At 36.0% G+C, this 20,000-nt stretch overlaps 1 protein-coding gene across 11 annotated transcripts in view; it reads right to left on the reverse strand.

The window, feature by feature from the left end:
- fry (Protein furry) overlaps positions 1-20,000 on the reverse strand; it is a 232,115-nt gene that overhangs the window by 95,686 nt on the left and 116,429 nt on the right. For all 11 annotated transcript variants that reach the window (XM_068359034.1, XM_068359032.1, XM_068359035.1 and 8 more), the window contains 9 exons: positions 18,769-18,923; positions 18,150-18,307; positions 9,748-9,867; positions 8,924-9,063; positions 8,053-8,157; positions 7,780-7,914; positions 2,383-2,513; positions 356-514; positions 1-131 (listed from right to left, as the gene is read on the reverse strand). The exon at positions 1-131 is cut by the window's left edge and continues 80 nt beyond it. In XM_068359034.1, the coding sequence (XP_068215135.1) occupies positions 1-131; positions 356-514; positions 2,383-2,513; positions 7,780-7,914; positions 8,053-8,157; positions 8,924-9,063; positions 9,748-9,867; positions 18,150-18,307; positions 18,769-18,923 (1,234 nt within the window). The remainder of the gene's footprint in view (positions 132-355; positions 515-2,382; positions 2,514-7,779; positions 7,915-8,052; positions 8,158-8,923; positions 9,064-9,747; positions 9,868-18,149; positions 18,308-18,768; positions 18,924-20,000) is intronic.

Below are 20,000 nucleotides of genomic sequence, written 5' to 3' on the forward strand. Positions count from 1 at the left end.
CATGAATGGCTGTAGTTGCTGCTGTAGAAGCTGCTGTTGAACTTTCCACAGCAATAACACTAGAAACCCCTGAACCTACACTAGAAACACTTCTTAGTGACCCTGGAGCACTACGTTGTTCTCTTGATACTCTGGAAATACAATCAGAGAAAAGTCACATAAAAAAAAAAATAATCCATCATAATAACAAGCTTAATATCAGTTTCATATCAATATATTTCAGTCCTAATAAAGTTAATACACAAAAGGTCATATTTTACTTATCAATAACACATATGAATCTTAATTGCAATAATTTACTAAACCAACATCCCAAGCTAATCCCCTATAAAAGAATCCTTATAAAAATACTTACAGGGGAGAGTATCTTTCCCTAGGTAGGTCATGATGGTCCCCCGAATGGCGCTTTGTGTGCAAAGTGCCCCTCTCTGAAGGCACTTGCTCCTGAGGAGCTCCGCCACTCCCAACACCTCCTCCCTCACCATGAGAGGAAGTTTTCCTCATGGAAGTCAACCTGTTTATATTCAAAATGATAGTTAATATAAAATTATTTGATTTTGAGCTGATTCCTTCAAGTATTACTGAAATCTAAAGAATTTAACATCCATTAACTATACACTTACAAAATATGCATTAGATAATCCAAAGATCTTATTGAAATCCAAAATGTTTTTTCTTATTTTAATAACAATTAAATCTCTAACCATATTACTGCACCATTATTGTTCTTGAAATATACTAAACCTGCACTGTGCTTAGTATCTATATTTCATTGTGGAGGATTTATTTTTGCTTTATTTTTATTTTTTGTTTTTGCCAAATCCTGTGAGAGAGAGAGAGAGAGAGAGAGAGAGAGAGAGAGAGAGAGAGAGAGAGAGAGAGAGAGAGAGAGAGAGAGAGAGAGAGAGAGAGAGAGAGAGATATTGTGTTAGCGAGCGAAAGTAGTTAGGTTAACGATCGTTTGTGGTGAGAAAGACTGTTGGTTTGAATGAGATTGTTTGTTTACATTTTTTAGTTAGGTTACGACAGTGGTGAATGTTTCGGAGCGAATGCTTTTTTTGATTGACTGCGTCCTGAGTCAGTTGTGTGAACGCTGGAATTATTATTTTTCTTCACCAGCGAGGAAGTGATTTTTAATTTTCTGAGTAAGTACAGTTTTGTTTATCTTTGCTTGTCGTGATTGTGAATGATAGGAACAATTTATTATTTATCTTTGATTATAGTGCGATAGTTCAGTTAGTTAGGAGTGTTTGTAAGTGTTTTTCTTTTTTATTTTGGCAGGCCGTGATTCCTCCTTTGGGAGAGAGTTTCCTCGAGTGTTTACTTGATTGTTGACGACTTGGCCTGTAACAGAACTTGATACGATTGCTCAGATTTATTTTGTTGACGACCTGGACTACGATTATGATTTGATTGCTCTTAACGATTATGATGCCATAATGACCCCGCCCGTATGAAGGAATTTCCGTCTGGACCACTGATGAATAAGATTGTGATGATGATGATAATGATGACTATGATTAATTAACCCCGATATAGGAAGTGAGTGTGGTAGTTGGACTCGGGGTACTACCGTTTGCCAATAAGTTGTGGCAGTGGGCTGTGAAGGTCTCTGGGGCCTTGTATGGACAACGGTGTCCACATACTGTGATTTATTATTTTAGTTGCGTTTTTTGTAGTTTGTGAATGGTGTCGGTGTCGGGTTTGTGAGGGTTATTTTGAGTATTGGTGACGGTGTCCGTGGTCACACTTATATTTACTGAATATTTTGTTTTTGAAGATTTAGGTTTGGTGATTTGTTTGTCTGTCTTTAGTATTAAGGTTTCGTGAATGACATTATTTTGGTTATTTGAATATTTTTAAGTGATGGTTTTAGTTTTAAGAAATATAGTTGTAAGGTTATGTTTTGTTTATTTCGTCCTTTTTGTCTAAGAGTCTGGTTGTAGATTACGTAAGGGGAAAGTTTGTTTTGTAGAGACCATTGTCAGTAAGTGTGATTCAGGGTGTGGGGCTTGTTTTTTTAACATCCCGCCACATTATAAAATGCACCGTATTAACTTTTAATAAAGCATATAAAACTCATGATTCCAAAATTCTAAAAAAAGTTAAAATGACAGAAAAAAAATTCAACTATTAGAGATTAAAATGTAAACATAAAATTACCTCTTAATTCTAATAAAAAATTCTTAAGAGAAAAATAACACCGAACTGACTATCAACATAGATTATAATAGAAAAGAGTAATTACATAATAAGATAAATCTGAAAAAATATAATTATCAGAATCAGGTTGTTTGAAACTGGGAAAAATTCAGAAATTGCACAAAGATAATAGGTCTTAAAGAGAAAATGCTTTATACTTAATCTGAAAATATTCCCTACCTGAAGAAAGGTGGGGTTTCTGTTCGTTCGATTACACAATTAAGTGTCTCGACTGTTCCCATCTCGGCCATTAACTCCTCCACTAAGCGTTCTGGTCTGGCACGACCAACAAAAACAATAACCCTCTTCGCCTGAAAATAAAAAAAAAGAACTTGTGACATTTAAAACACTTCCAAATCATGTAAATCATAAATTTAGATGTGTCACAGCTGCAGCACAATACTGTATTGCTATGATTGGTGTCTTTACGATAAAACAATTAGCAAGTCCTGAGAACTAATCCTAAATACAGTATAACAATTAAGATGTCAAAATAGAAGAGTTCTTTCCTCTGAGCAGCCTTTCTACCTTAATAATGGGTACCTTTTTAAAGATGAATATTGTAACATTCCCTGGACATTAAATTGGCTGGGTGTCCAGTAATCTTATTGTGGTAATTTCATTGCTGTAATTACATTGCATGGTAAATACATATCAGACCTTTTCATTGCAATGTATTTACTTTGTGATACGTTACATTGCAAGGTAATTTCAGAGCAAGAGTTCCGTTCATTACATTGCAAGGTAATTTCAGGGCAATAGTTCCATACATTACATCGCAAGGTAATTCAAATATTGGAACAGTATGTAGCTGGATCAGACATTCCTCGTTGTAAAAGAAAACATAAGGATAGTGCAGTTAAAATCAAACGCATTATCAATGATTTGGAAAATCAAGAATTGCTGGACTATTTAGGGGAATTGGCCATGATTCATCTGGTATAAAGTTTTGTGTGATTTTAGATTTTCCTTAATTTTTTATCTATGTTTCTTTATTACAATTTACTAGTTTGCACATATTAGTATTTGAATAAACTGAAGTGCAATGTGTTACTCCTGAATATCTTTAAATTTTTCTGCGTATATATAGTTATGTGATGTATTTACTTCTGATGAAATTACCTTGCGATGTAATGCATTGCAACGTAATTACTTTGCACTAAAATTCTTCAATATGCAATTGCTCTGTGATGAAATTACTGCAACGAAATTACCACGATGAAATTACAGTGAATCCAAAGGCTGCCATGGGCTAAAATCAAACCTAGCCAAGACACTGAGTCTCTGTGCCTGATAAGTGCATCTTGAATAGAACTATATCAGTTCTTGGGACTCCTTGACAGCGAATGCTAAAATTTCAACCAACTCAATAACTACTGGCCCAGTCAGAGCTATAACCTAATTTTGCCTTTACAGTTGTCCAAAGACTACCATTGCTGACTTCAGATGAATGTATGAGGTGAGGAGGGCAATGGTTCAGGCGAGACTTGCGGAAGATGATGCAAGGAATAGAAATAAATGGAGAAAGTTGCCTTGAGCGTCCAACTCTGCTGTATAAAGGAACTAATAAGGTCAAAAGTAAATGATAGACTACCATTAGTAAACTGAAGATTATGGTATCTGACTGTTATGCTATACAGTACTGTATAGTTAATCCCCTGTATATGTGAACAAGATGCATTCCAAATGTAGATTCTTATAAAAGTTTAAAAGTTTTCACCCCTAACATAATTAGCCTAGGCATCCAGTTTACTATAACCCACACAACATACACTACTCTACTGCTAGGGAGCTCGCTTACATGTGTATTATAAATCTTTACAGTTATTAATGTTATATAAAAGGTTTTAAAAAGGAGTTAATTGAATTGTATTTAATTTTGCACTTGCTTGAATAAATCTTAATTTATTTCTCACTGGTTCTTGGCTTTCAAATATCTCAAGAGGAAAGTTCTTAAGTATTCATTCATTTCAGCCTTCAAAAGTCCTTTGTTGGATGTAGGCCTTCCCCAGGTTCCTCCACAGACTTCTATCCCAAGCTATTTTGTGCCACTGTTGCTTATGTTGGTCTAAGTCATCTCGCCAGCGGGTTTTTTGTCTTCCTCGGTTTCTTGTGTATCCTCGGGGTGTCCAGAAGGTTGTTCATGATGTCCATCTGTTGTCTGTCATCTTGGCAATGCGCCCCGCGCAGTTCCATTTGAGCTTGCTAATGGTTTCAAGGATATCCATTACTTTAGTTTTTTGATGTATCCATTCAGCTGTTTTTCTATCCTTCCATGTTAGATTTAGCATAATTCTCTCATGTGCCCTCTGCATTGTTCGTAATTTAAGGGAAAGCTTTTTTGTTAGATTCCAAGTTTCGGCCCCATAGGTGACAGTCGGGAGGATACACTGATCATAGACTTTCCTTTTTAAGATGATAGGAATCTTCTTATTTTTTAACACTGTACTGGCTCTTCCAAACGCTTGCCAACCGAGGGTTATTCTTCTTTTTATTTCGCTCTCTTTACAGGCGTCATGTAGAGAGATTCGTTGTCCTAGGTAAATGTAGTGGTCCACTTCCTCAATTTGTTGGTTTTCAATTTCAAGTATGTCGTCTGCATTTTCTGTATATTTATTGCTCATGACTTTGGTCTTTTGGAAGTTCATGTAGAGGCCAATTGATTTGCTTGCTTCATTTAACTCGGTGAGCATATGTTGAAGCTCTTCTTTGGTGTGAGCAATGATAATGATGTCACCAGCAAATCTTAGGTGACTTAGATATTCTCCATCTATTTTTATTCCTTTTTCTTGCCAGTTGAGTTGTCAGAAAGCTCTCTCCATGCAGGCAGTAAACAGTTTGGGTGAGCTAATGTCACCTTGTCTAACTCCTCTCTTGAGTCGGAATGGTTCACAGTCCTTGTGGAGGCGAATAAATGATGTTGCATGGTCACAGATGTGACAGAGTACATTAATGTAAACCGAGTCAACTCCCTGTTCTTCCAGCGCTGACATGACCACCTCAGTTTCAACAGAGTCAAATGCTTTGGTGTAATCTACATGTGCTACTATTAGTGGTATCTTATATTCATTCATTTCCTCAATGATTTGGTTTACTGTTTGTAGATGGTCAATTGTTGAGTAGCCTCTTCTAAAGCCCGCTTGTTCCCTTGGCTGATTTTCATCAAGCTTTCCTACAATTCGGTTGGTGATAACTTTGGTGAAAATTTTATAAATAACATTAAGGAGGCTGATTGGCCGTTGGTTGTTCATGTCCCTGGGGTCGCCTTTTTTGTAGAGTAGAATGAGGATAGCTTTATTCCACTCTTCTGACGTTTTGCTCTTTTTCAGACATTCATTGAATAGTCGCACCAGTCTGACGTGGATTGGCTCATCAGCATCTGCTATTAGGTCTAACGTGATGTTATCTGGTCCCGGTGTTTTCCCCTTCGTCCTTTGCTTGACAGCTAGTCACACCTCGCCTGCTGTGATCTCTGGAAAGTGATGAGATAGGTGTTGATTTGCTCTTTCCCGAAGATGGTAATGAGGTCTTTCTGAGGAGTAAAGCTTTTGGTAGTACTCTCTTGCTCGCTTAGCTATTCCATCACGGTTGGTTGTAAGGGATCCGTCTTCTTCTAGCACCCCAGTGAATGGCAGCTTCCCTTGGCCGAGTTTTCTTTTTGCTGTTTTAAACCCTCTGCCTTGTTTGATGACATCTTCAATTATTTTTGTCGTTCTGTTGCGAAGGTCTTCTCGTTACTTTTTCTGTATAGTTTTGTTTAGTTCTGCTGCTTCAATTTTCTCCCGCACTGTTGATGGGGGCTTTTGATTTATCCGTTTTTTCATGAGGCTCTTTGTGTCTTCCAAGAATTTGCTGTTGTCAGAAGGTTTTGTGTCCTGGAACTTCTTTGCTACTTCTTTCAGGGGGATAATGATGTTATTATTCAAGTTTTCAAGATCAGTTTCATTACTGTTTTGGTCTTCAAAATTTTCAAGAATCTTGTAGCAGTTTTTTAACTCTATCTGAAATGTAGATTTGAGACCTTTAGGTACTTTGATATGTTCTGGTCTTAAGAAGAATAGTTTTTGCCTTTCTTGTTTGGTGTTGATTTGGACTTTGCATCTTATCATCCTGTGATCACTACCTACATTGACTTGGTTCAGGACATCAACATTTTTAACTATATTATGTTTGTCTACCAGTATGTAGTCCATTTCATTACGTGTTTCATGGTTTGGGCTTCGCCATGTCCATCTCTTGTTTTCACTCTTTTGAAAGAATGTGTTCATGATCTTGAAGTTATGTGCTACAGCAAAATTTATCAAGTCATCACCCCTTTCATTTCTCTCCCCATATCCAAATTTGCCAATGCAATCCTCATTCCCTTTTCCAATTTTAGCATTGAAATCCCCCATTATGATGTTGTAATGGACTTTGTTGTTATTTAGAGTTGTATATAGGTCATCATAAAAGTTATCCAGTTCCTCTTGGGATGACAATGATGTGGGAGCATATACCAGCATGATAGTTAGTCTGTACCGCTTTGAAATTCTAAGAGTGACACTAGCAACTCTATCAATGTGGCTGTGAACTTCTCAATGTTGCTGTGTAAGTTTTTGTTTATGAGAAATCCAACACCATTTTGCTTGCTTTCCTTGCCACTGTTGTAAAGCAAGTGTCCACTTTTAAGCATTTGGATTTTCTCACCTGGTCTTCTCATCTCGGAGATTCCGATAATATATCATTTGATGTTCATAATCTGTTTCCAGGCTACTTAGGTGTATCTCTTCAGAGAGGGTTCTTACATTGTACGTATAAATGTTAAGCACTGTTTTAGGGTTGGATAGTCGCTTATACAGCACACAGTCCCTACCCAAATCAGACTGTGTGGTTGGGCCTTGATTTAAATCCGCTGACCCAACAGGAACGGCCGAATTTTGTCTGTAGTTGTAACTCATTTGGGGAGATAGTGGGCCATACCCTGCCATGCTGGCCCATGGCGAGTTGGCAGGGGAAGAGATAGCAAGAAGTAAAGTTTGATAAGGGATTGGACAGAAAATATAGAGGGATGAAAGAAATGAGGGGACAGTATGAGAGAAAAAAATTTGACTCCGGACCGAAGGGTCGTCACAACCCTTTAGATATTGTCTACTTATAATACAGACAATATCCCTGTATGGGGTCTTAAGTATAGGACTCAATAATTTTATCAACATTGATGACTAAGAATCACATGGGAAATAAGTTTCCTAAACTCACCAAAATCAACAACTATTAAACAAATAAGAGTTGTAAGAACATGGCAGTGTTTCTGTCTCTCAATCAAGGAAGCCAGTTCTGTAGATTAAATTTACACTAATGGCATAGACACATGCTGCAAATGATGCTTTAAAGGCTCTGATAAGGCATATCTAGAAAGGAACTACATTAAAAATGTACTATGATGTACTACCACAAGAAACAAGTTTTATAAATCACTTACAAAAAGAAGGCTGCCCTATAATTATATACAGAACTACAATATGTTTTTACAACAATAATTCAAAACTAAAGCTTCAACAAATTCTCAGTCTTCAGCAGCAACAAACAGGTACTTACATATGCAAGCAACTCGGCGGCAGCCATTCCAGTTATGATAAATAAATAACGAATAATAACTTTGAGGTTGTTTGGCCAGCAAGTGCACAATGCTGCCCACAATTCTTCAACTTCTTTCGGATGATCATCGCCAAACTGAAATGTTGAAAAAGCAACCATAGAAGACCTGTTTTTTATAATTACTAAATATTGGAATATTCTATTTTGTAAAGTAAAAATTAATCACTAAGCAAAACTTTTAAATCTGTAATAAAGGTCATTATATGATCTTACCTTGGCCGTTATATAGAAGAGGTTATTTAGCACCATCTCTGTGGCTTCAGCAGAGCCCCACCCTTCACGCCTCAGGCCAGAATTTCGACCATTTTCACAATAATACTGCAAAGTATACATCATATTACAGTTTATGAAAAAAATGTGAGCAAATGTATCCATATATTAAATATCATAAATCTAGCTAAAAGAAAGTAAAGCAACTCTCATGAAAGTTATACTGTATGCTTTTACACTGGGTTTCCCTTTACACTGTTTGAGATGTCATGAGTTCTCTATACTGTACAGTACTAATTTCACCCTTTTTCCAAATGGGTCCAGGTTTCCATTTATATTCACAATTCTAATTTTTTAGTCATCACCACTGGCTTTTGTCATGTTACTTTTACACCTACTACTACCTGAATATTTTATATTTCCTACTTTTGAAAACAAATTACCATTCTAATACCAAAAATAACTATAAACACAGACAGACAAATAGAAAAACATAACCCCTGCTTTATTATCTGATATTCAAATATTTAAAAAGAAATTATCAAAACAAAAATAGGAAAAATATTTGGAAAAACTCTACTTTAGCCAACCATACTAGCACATCAAAAAAAAAGGTCATATAAACATTAGTAGTGAACCCTTGGAGAATTGTACATTGATTAATTAATAATAATTAGTTAATAATGTAGTTAAAATGTGTAAAATGTGTAAATGTGTAAAAATTATCAAACACTAAACATTCTTAAAAGTATATGAAACATTCAGAAAATATTTCATATTCTATTCTAAGAAAAACAAGGCTTTGGTGAAAAACCAATAGCTGGGAATCACCTGAACCGAAGTACAGTACAGTAAATTGCTTCCTAAACCTTACCTGACAATAAGGTGCTGTATTAGATGTTGATGGTGGTGTACTTGGATCCACCAATTCCATGTTATACAGCCACGGAAGCAAATAATGGAGTAGCAGTTGACGCACAGAACATCTTGCCGTTTGCAAGCGACAGCTAATTTCTGGAAGTAAATATTAGGTACATAGATATTTCAGATGCAATACAAACCTTCACTTTTTATGAACTTAAATCTTTTGCCTTCATAGTTACTCCTCTCAAGCAAAGTTTATTGCATAGTAATCATAAAATACAGTAGTCTAACCAGAGCACAGAGTTAGAATAATAAGAACCTGATAAATAATTAGTGCAGATCAGTATACCTAGCAAAATTTAAATGCAAAATGTCCTCTTTACTACATTTTCACCATATACAAAAAAGTTTTTGACAGTGGTTATCAATGAATCATGTCCATTGAAAGTTGAAATAAAACAAGATTGCCAGAATTCTTAAAAATAGATTCTTGCTTGTCGATATGATGACTTTGACTTTGAATGATTCATCTACTACTGTACTAAGAATAAAAAATTTACTAACCTTCAAACAAACATTGCCATAGAAATAGAAAATATACGGTATTGTACGCTATAACCAGCGAAGCAGGTTCTCCACTTAGCATATGAATATAAAATTTTTGTAAGTAAAATGTAAAATTCATGCATTCCTGTGTACAACTTTTGATGAACCTTTTTCAAAGTTTCCCTGTTAAGATCTTTAATAAATCCACATCACTAACTGTAAAATCTTAAAACCTAATACACGGCTAGATGCATAAAATATTGTGGCCATACAATATGAGCAACTTACCAGAAAACATTGGCATCGTCAACTCCGGATGCAGAAGCGCCAGCTGCTTTGAGAGGTAGAGTTGAGAACGGGAGTATGTTGAAGACAACAGTACATCAAGTGTGGAAGATTCTCTGTGCTCTGTAAAGTAACATGAACATAAAAGACTTTTTCCAGTCTGTTAGACAAGAGACTACAGTTTCTGGAATATCTGAAGATCATATACATATGTACAAGATATATTAGTGATGGATTTGTGGTGTAGCAAACTTACTATGTTCCATATATGAAAATATTAACTTGACATGAAAATTTAGAATGAAAACCCAGTCAAAATGTCATCAAAAAAGGACAGAAAGAGCAAAATGAAAACCACATTTGTGTGGCCTTGATCATTACAGAAGTACAGATCATCATAAAAAGCATCCCATGTCTAATGAAAAGAGGAGAATTAACTGGATTAAATATTTATACAAATCAATAATGGTGACCTTTTAATCTCTTTACTGAAGGACAGATAATTTTCCCACCGTCACAGCTTCTTAGTGCAAAAGTAACATCACAGTTTAATACCTTCTATATTATTGAAGGTTTAGAAGCATATAGAATATGACAAATTCATAGATAATTTGTATTTTTCCCTGACTAATATAAACCTGGAATTATTTATACTGTATATGGATCTATCTTTCAGCAAAGCTGGAAGGTAGTCAATTAGACTTTTTGGCACGAGGTGGCAACCCTACCCAGGCCTGGGTAGGGGGTAGCTAGTGGTACCAGCCACCTGTATATAAAATCACTGAGTGGTGAAACTAATTACTTTTTCTTTGCAGGCAGGACTTATTGGGTAACAGAAGAAGTTGTTTGTCTAGGGGAAGCAACAACACCGCCAACTCCGTGAGATTGCCCATCCAAGAGTTAAAGGGATTGCGCTCCTACTCTGTCGTTCCCCGGAGAAAGACGGTCGAGGAAGAGCTTCGGAAAGAGGTGGAGGAGAGTGCAAAGAAGAGAAAATTTGCGATTGCTTTGCCTCCGAGTTAGACTCTGAGAGAGAGCAACTGCCCCTAGCCATCTTCTTCCTGCATCACCCAAACTTCTTTCACTAGGAGGCAGACCACTCCCTACACTCGTCACAACTCCACGGACGACATGAAGCCTGCAAGAACGACCCTCACGACCAGGGCATGATTGCATGGGATCATCAATAAATTAGCAAAATTACACCGAACAAGAAAATCAGCATAAAATGAGCTAGAACAACAATGTTCATCAATGTCTATGGCAACCTGAGGAGGAGAGAGAGAAGAAAACCTCTCTCTCGAAGCCAAAGAGAAAAAGTGACTAGTTTCACCACTCCATGAGTATATATACAGGTGGCTGGTACCACTAGCCACCCCCTACCAGGCTCTTTGTAGAGTTGCCACCTCGCACCAAAAAGTCTAATTGACTACCTTCCAGCTTTGCCGAAAGATATATCTATACATAAATAATGGAAGGTTTGTTAGTTTGGTGAACAATACTGTATTCGATTGCTAAACATTTTTTTAATTATATATAAGACTGAAAATCATTCAGTTTATATTGTACATTTTAAATGGGCTAGTAACTAGCAAGTGTTGCATAATACTTTTGCATGACTAAACTAGATAGAATTGATGGTAATCAAAGAATGTTGTTGACTTATACCATCACATCACTGAAACATGGCATTAAGAAACTTGCATTAATTGTACTTCTTTTAGATGAAGTGAGTGAGTCAAACCCTAAATACAAGTGATTATGGGTACATAAAGCATTGAGGAAAAGAAGAGATGTAGGTAAATACTGGACTCTTTACAAAGAGGTGGAAGTTAATTTATTTTAGGATTTTAGAATATAATGTAATTCAATTACAGCATCTGCTAAACAAAGTAGAGGGAGACTTTCTCAAAAAGAACACTATTTTCTGGAGGGTATTTCACTAGAAGAAAAATGGTCTATGTGCTATAGGTGAGTATCAAACATATGCACTGTCATGTTAGAATGTTCTTTCCAAGAAAATGCGTCATGAAGTGACCCTGGATGCTGTGCACTTGATGGTAACATAACATGATGGTGTGAATAAATCTATATGATTACATGCAAGAAATTTCCACATATAGTGGAACCTCTACATCCGAACGTATCTACATCCAAATTTTTCAACATCCGAAGTAAAATTCGAGCAAATTTTTTACTCTACACCCGAATTTTATTTCGACACACGAAGTAAGCAATTTTCGTCGTACCGGTTATATCCGAATTTTTCGACACGCAAAGTACAATTCGAACACGTTCCTACTCTACACCCGAATTTTTTTTCGACACCCGAAGTAAACAATACCCGTACGCGTAGTTGGTACTCATAGCGCCGGATGTGTTTTTTTATTTCCGCCGATAGAAGGCAGCACTTCGACCTCAGAGGGACCCTCAATTAGCGTGGCTTGGGTCAGTCATCTGTTCTCGTCGGCTTCTTGCGGTTGTGCCCTGTGCGTTCTGCTATTATTGTACTGTTTTAATCGTGATTTTTTACGTGCATCCTTTTACGGTAATTAACGTAAAGTATGGGTCCTAAAAGGCTTAGTTGTGGTAGTGGTAGTGGTGAGAAAAGGAAAAAGGAAATGCTTTCTTTAGACGTAAAGCAAGAAATTATTGAAAAACATGAGCGTGGCGTCAGCGTGAGTGAACTTGCTAAACAATATGGCCGTAATATGTCGACGATCTCGACAATCCTGAAACAGAAGGAAGCCATTAAAGCAGTGAAACATTTTCAGGGGATCACCATTATTTCAAAACGCCGTAGCCCTATCATAGAAGAGATGGAACGACTTCTGCTAATCTGGATCAAGGACAGAGAGATTGTTGGCGACACCATCACCGAAACCATCATCTGCGAGAAGGCGCACGCCATCTTCACGGACTTGAAGGATGAGAGCCCTGGGGGTGATGCTGGGGAGAGTTCAACCGAACCTTCCTCAGACGATTTCAAGGCATCTCGTGGCTGGTTTGAGAAATTTAAGAAACGGTCCGGGATTCATTCAGTTGTTCGCCACGGAGAGGCTGCTAGTGCGGACACAAAGGCTGCAGCTGACTTTGTCAAGAACTTTGAAAGGATCGTGCTGGAAGGCGGCTACGTAGAGCAGCAAGTGTTTAATTGTGATGAAACCGGGCTGTTTTGGAAGAAGATGCCCACTCGAACCTACATCACCGCCGAAGAGAAGAAATTGCCTGGGCATAAGCCAATGAAGGATTGGTTGACTCTTGCCCTATGTGCTAATGCTAGCGGGAACTTTAAAGTCAAGCCCTTACTGGTTTACCATTCTGAGAACCCTAGGGCCTTTAAGGCACACAACGTGGTTAAGGACCAGCTTCATGTTTTCTGGCGATCCAACTCGAAGGCCTGGGTCACTAGGCAGTTCTTTGTGCAATGGGTTAACCAAGTTTTCGGCCCTTCTGTGAAGAAGTATCTTCATGAGCAGAAATTGCCTTTAAAGTGCCTGCTATGCCTTGACAATGCACCCGCTCACCCTCCCAGACTTGAAGATGATATCTTCGATGAATTTAAGTTCATAAAGGTGCTGTATCTTCCACCGAATACCACCTCTATCCTCCAGCCCATGAACCAGCAAGTCATCTCGAATTTCAAGCAGCTCTACACCAAGCACCTATTCAAGCAGTGCTTTAATGTCACGCAAAGCACAAACTTAACTTTGCGTGAATTTTGGAAAAGCCACTTCAACATCGTGCACTGCTTGAAGATCATAGATCAGGCTTGGGTGGGATTAACTCGACGGACCCTCAATTCTGCCTGGAAGAAGCTGTGGCCTGATGCAGTTTCTCCCCGAGATTTCGAAGGTTTTGACCCCGAACCTGATCCCGTGGTGGGTGCAGCGTTAGACGTAGAGGAAATCGTCTCCCTTGGCAAGTCCATGGGTCTGGAGGTCGACGCAGATGACATCACGGAACTCGTCACCGAACATCACGACGAACTTACCACAGAAGAGCTCAAGGAACTCCATACTATGTCTGAGCACATGAGTGATGACGAGGAAGGGATCGAGGAGGTAGAACATGTGTTAGGTTCGGCGCAAATAAAAGAGGTGTTAGGAAAATATCAAGACGTGGTCGACTTCATCGACAAATACCACCCAAAAAAATTGCAGGTTTGTCGTGTAGTTGCGCAGTTCGATGATGTTTGCCTAACTCACTTTCGAAACATTCTGAAAGGCCGTACCAAGCAACTATCTATCAATAGTTTCTTTAAAAAAACTACGAAGCGAACTCGTGATGAAGAGGATGGAAGTGGTTCAAAGAAAACGGCAAAGAGTGAAGCGAAAGAAATTCAATCAATTCTAAGTGGAGAGAGTGAAAGTGATTAAAATTAATCTTCAAAGAGAAAAAGAGAAAATGTAAAAAAAAATCTAAAATATAAAAATAAAAAAAAAAAATAAGCTAAGTTATGTTAAAAGTTCACTTAGTGTAAGTTAGAATAAGTTACGGTGGTGTACATTTATCGTAGTTAACCTCTCTACCTCCTCGCCGCCCGTCCGTCTCCTCTCTGCATAGCAAGACCAACAACACCTGCGCTGGAGTTTCTAAGGTAAAGTGACGCTAAAAACCAGTTTCTTATTTATCATTTTTTGATAATTATTCTTTTTTACATGTCTATTATCTAATTTAGTGTGCATTATTCTCATGGGTAATTATGTGTAGTAATTTATTAAGGAGTTATCATAGGTTTTTGGGCTCAACCAGGGATTAATCCTATTTCAATGTATTCTTATGGGAAAATTCGTTTCGACATCCGAACATTTTCTACATCCGAAGTCAGTTGTGGAACGGATTAAATTCGTATGTAGAGGTACCACTGTACTTTGACGTGATGTGATGTTAATGATGTGATACTAAAATGTGAATCTGCCTACTTTTATAAATGCTGTTAACAATATTCTAGGACCTACTAGTGTTAAATAGCTATATAGGGTAGTTTTTTTTAGCCGCAAGAGCATAACTATTCATAATATAGAATTTAATAATTCATTCAAACAACCTACTAATAGAATTAGAATTGAAAACTAAATATGTTCATTATAAACACATCAGTCACACTGAGGTCAAATTGTGGTCACAAATGTGGATCAATTGATTAATGGGTTGCAATAAAAATGTTCCATGTTATAAAAACTAAATCTTTCCACATCAATTATTGGATGATTTTAGAGTAATAAAAAATTTAATATGATAAATTAACACGTTGACTGCGATGTGCTCCACATATGGTTCACAGGGGACTCTCTGATTGAGCGATGTGTACCCTATGTGGTACACATGCTAAGAATTATATATTTTTTTCAAGTACCCAAATTTAACAAAATGGGCTTTTTTTACCAAAATATTATTGTAATATATTGGAAATTAATTAAAATAAACTAGAACATAAACTAAACACTTAATTTATTACTGAAAATAATCTTCACATGCTGGCAAAAGGGGCATATTTTTTTTTTTAATTCTTTCTTTCTTTTAGTAAAAAGAAATAGAAAATATTATCATTAGATCAATAAAATGCTATCCTTTTAACCCTAGATTATATTTATATAAATTTAATAGAAAAATAAATCAGTTTGGTAAACATTTTACTTCTGAAAAAAATAGTGCCCTTTTCTTGGTGAAAAAATATCCATGTATGATGAAGGAAATCGTGTAGTATTTAGAGTACAAGTATAAAATTAAATCTTTTTTTCTGTTTTGCTTTTACATAAGAAAAACCAATAAAATAAACAAATTTACATTCTTGAAACAATGTTTCAAGTTGAAACAACTGAGACAAAGGAAAGGTTTACCCTCACAATTCTCACATTATGTGTTTACTCTTCGTGGTTTCTTTCGAGCTACGAGAACTTCCTTTATTTTGTGACAGTATCTCATAACAGGAATGACAAAGCCTTCTTGTCTTGGCTTTGGGGCCAGTAGCTTCAGTCAGGGAATGTTTTATGTATGCATATGTACGCTTTTGCATATATATATATATATATATATATATATATATATATATATATATATATATATATATATATATATATATATATTTATATATAATATAATATAAAGGAATAAGTAGAAATGACAGAGAAAGTAATACTTACATACATACATACATACATACATACATACATACATACATACATATATATATATATATATATATATATATATATATATATATATATATATATATATACATATGGTACTAAAAGGAAGGTAAGAATTCAAATATTCTCTGGGATGTTAATTTTTCATCATATTGGGACAATGGGTAATTTGTACATCAGTCTGTATATGCAAGTGTATATACTGTGTGTATATATATATATATATATATATATATATATATATATATATATATATATACACAGTATATATATATATATATATATATATATATATATATATATATATATATATATATATATATATTTATATATATATATATATATATATATATATATATATATATATATATATATAAACTACCCATTTTGTGTGTGTATGTGTCATTCCTTTTTCTGTTACTTCCTTTATCTTATTTTCTAATATTTTATATTATAATATATTCTCTTATACAGACATAAGGAAGAGTTCTTTTCCATATTTTATTCCTCTCTCGCATAAGTGTGAATATATGTATGTATAGACATGGATAGACAGGTACAAAAAGATGGGCTACTGTATACAGATGGACAGATATATATGAATAACTGAAGAAGACTTAGATAATTTACTTGTATGTAAATACTTTCATCTATGCAAAATATAAATTTATATTGCCAAAAATACAGCCTGTATATATGTTTCCTAATGTGTGTGTCTGTAATATGTATGTATATCTTATATGTATTATATTCAAGTGTATGTTTATATATATTCCTATATACACACGTGTGTACTACAAATTTTATGTGCACATATGAAAACATACAAAGGTGTTATATGTGTGTGTGCATGTACATACATGTGCGTAGTAACGCATGCAATCATCCAGGGCGATGTGTGCCTTTTAGTCACACTGAGTATGAGCCACGTCTGGTACATGTTGCATACGGTAATTCCCTAGATCAGTTTGAGCGATATGCACCATAACTGAACATCCAAAGTGTGACCATATTCGGCACACAACGCCAGCAAAACTATCTCTAATCGTTCTGGGCGACTTGAGCCATATATGAACACATCTATTATGTCCATATTAGGTACACAACGCCTGTAATGAAGACTTTTGTTATGTCAGGCGAAGTGTACCAGATAAAGTCACGCTTTTTACACTGGCTGAGCACTCGGATTACCTTACGGATACACCATAACAATTCTCACGTCAATAGCTAGCTGGTTACTGATTTTAATTGGGGTTAAAGAGAACGCCCATTGGGCCGTTTCACAGCATTGCCAATCGCAGTCAACGTGTTAAAGAACACAATTTTTACTTATTCTATTCCAAAATAATGAAAACTACCAATTCAAATGTAGTAAACAGCTTTCAGTAAAACAGTTCATAAAAATCATGTTTCCATTCTAAGAATGAAGGTTGCAAAGTGTTGGGGGCAGTTAAAGGAGTAGTAAAAAATAGAGGGTTGGGCATGAATGTAAAAAGAGTTCTATATGAGAAAGTGATTGTACCAACTATGATGTATGGATCGGAGTTGTGGGGAATGAAAGTGACGGAGAGACAGAAATTGAATGTGTTTGAGATGAAGTGTCTAAGGAGTATGGCTGGTGTATCTCAAGTAGATAGGGTTAGGAACGAAGTGGTGAGAGTGAGAACGGGTGTAAGAAATGAGTTAGCAGCTAGAGTGGATATGAATGTGTTGAGGTGGTTTGGCCATGTTGAGAGAATGGAAAATGGCTGTCTGCTAAAGAAGGAGATGAATGCAAGAGTTGATGGGAGAAGTACAAGAGGAAGGCCAAGGTTTGGGTAGATGGATGGAGTGAAGAAAGCTCTGGGTGATAGGAGGATAGATGTGAGAGAGGCAAGAGAGCGTGCTAGAAATAGGAATGAATGGCGAGCGATTGTGACGCAGTTCCGGTAGGCCCTGCTGCTGCCTCCGATGCCTTAGATGACAGCGGAGGTAGCAGCAGTAGGGGATTCAGCATTATGAAGCTTCATCTGTGGTGGATAATGTGGGAGGGTGGGCTGTGGCACCCTAGCAGTACCAGCTGAACTCGGTTGAGTCCCTTGTTAGGCTGGAGGAACGTAGAGAGTAGAGGTCCCCTTTTTTGTTTTGTTTCATTGTTGATGTCGGCTACCCCCCAAAATTGGAGGAAGTGCCTTGGTATATGTATGTATGTATGTATGATTAACATTAAGTCATTCATAATTTAAAGCATAAAATATAACATTACAAATCTACCTTCTGCATCGCCAACTAAGGGAGTAACAGCTCCGAAGAACCGTTTATCTAGCACCTGCAGAAGCTGAAGAGCAGTCTCATGGATATTGGCACGTGGACAGCCAGTGTGAAGTAACGTTACATTCATTATAGCTGTGTAATGGTCACAAGGATATTCCCTTTGGGTAAAGAAAATTATCAAGCATTAAAATAAAATTAAAACAAGATATAATCAGTGCTGAAAAGAATTCTGAAGATAAATTTTACTGATTTATATAGCAATGACATCAAAACAAGTGGAGCTAATGTGTGACATTTATTGCCCACATATAGTACAAGTAATACCATCTACACATTAGCTCAGCATACACCAGTTTTGACTTTACATTGCTTATCCTTTAATATTAAATGCAAATATAAAAATAGATATTACATCGTTTTACACGACCTTACATCGATATCTATGTATGTTCAGTCCCAAGTTCTTTCTGAAAAGTTTTCAAGAATTCTTTTATGAGTTACACAAGATATAATCCCTTTAAAAGCAGGTAACAAAATTATGTTAACATTATCATAAATATAGTACTGTACTAAACAGATTCACCCTTAAATGTGGTAATAAAAAAATCTTAAAACTTACCTTGCTGAGAAAATTGTTGCCAGAGCATTGAAACAACCATCTGCTACCTCAGGGGTGGCAGTATAGCAGCGATCTACCACCCAGTCTAAGACAGCTCCTGAATCTGGATTGAATTCCAGTAATAGCACAATAGTCTCTTGAGCCAGCTCGTATATCTGCCCATATAAACATGAATGTAAGTAAAACAGTACATTTTTCCTTCACAGATGTAGAAGCAACTAACTTTTTGATACCTATAAAAAGAGGTTCTACCTTCTATGGAAAATAACAAAGCAACTGCTGATATAACAATGAATGAAATATACCCCTAAACAGTTATATCACAGAAGTCTCAAAGAATATCAATAGAGGTTTATGTAAAAACAAGATAAACTGTGTTAATAAGTGTTAATGAAAACATTAATACAGCTGGCCCTTGACTTAAGAGATTTGGTTCAAAAGAACTGTGTGAAGCCAAAAATGTCAGAATCAAATCACCATATATAAAATGGCATAATACCTTGCACAGGGCATTTGATTACATACACATGCTTGAAGTCTATCCTCATGTACATAGTATGCATTAAGATAATTAATGTTAATTATAACATAAAAGGCTGATAAAAAGTTTCCTACAAGGATAGCATACTTTTCTTATTGAAAATTGATCTGGATTCTTATAAGAGTGGTACCAATTCTTTCTTTCAATATTACACAACAATGATTGTAACTTTACTGTATTTTCGATAAAGAGCACAATATGTCACTGCTGAAGTTTCAAGATATGACTATAATTATGTAATTAGTATTAAGGTAATATAATCTCTTTGAGTACCATTGGACATACCGTATTTTACATAGAATTATTACTGTACTAGGTTTTTCTCTCTTTTGTTATTTACTTGTACAGTACAAAAATTTTTACAAAATATGTACTCTGCAACATTATGTATCATGGGAAAGGAAATTTACTTAATAATGCTATTACAAAAGTTAAAAAGTTGCTGAGTTAAAAAAAAAAAAGTATAAAAACGGCCTTGGATTCAAGTGCCAAATATTTTGGTGAAGGGCTGGCACTCAAAGGGAACACTGGCTGCAAAAGTGCTTTCATATACAGGTATTATATTTACATTATGAAAAAGCAAAACTAAATTTTGTGGAATTTTAAGAATATTTTTCCAACCACTTGTTTTAAATCTGCATACATAAAAATTGTATTATTCAAAGGCCAACTGCATAATCAAGCACACATA

This window comes from Palaemon carinicauda, chromosome 35 (genome assembly GCF_036898095.1).
Source record: "Palaemon carinicauda isolate YSFRI2023 chromosome 35, ASM3689809v2, whole genome shotgun sequence".
In the NCBI taxonomy this organism is placed as follows: domain Eukaryota; kingdom Metazoa; phylum Arthropoda; class Malacostraca; order Decapoda; family Palaemonidae; genus Palaemon; species Palaemon carinicauda.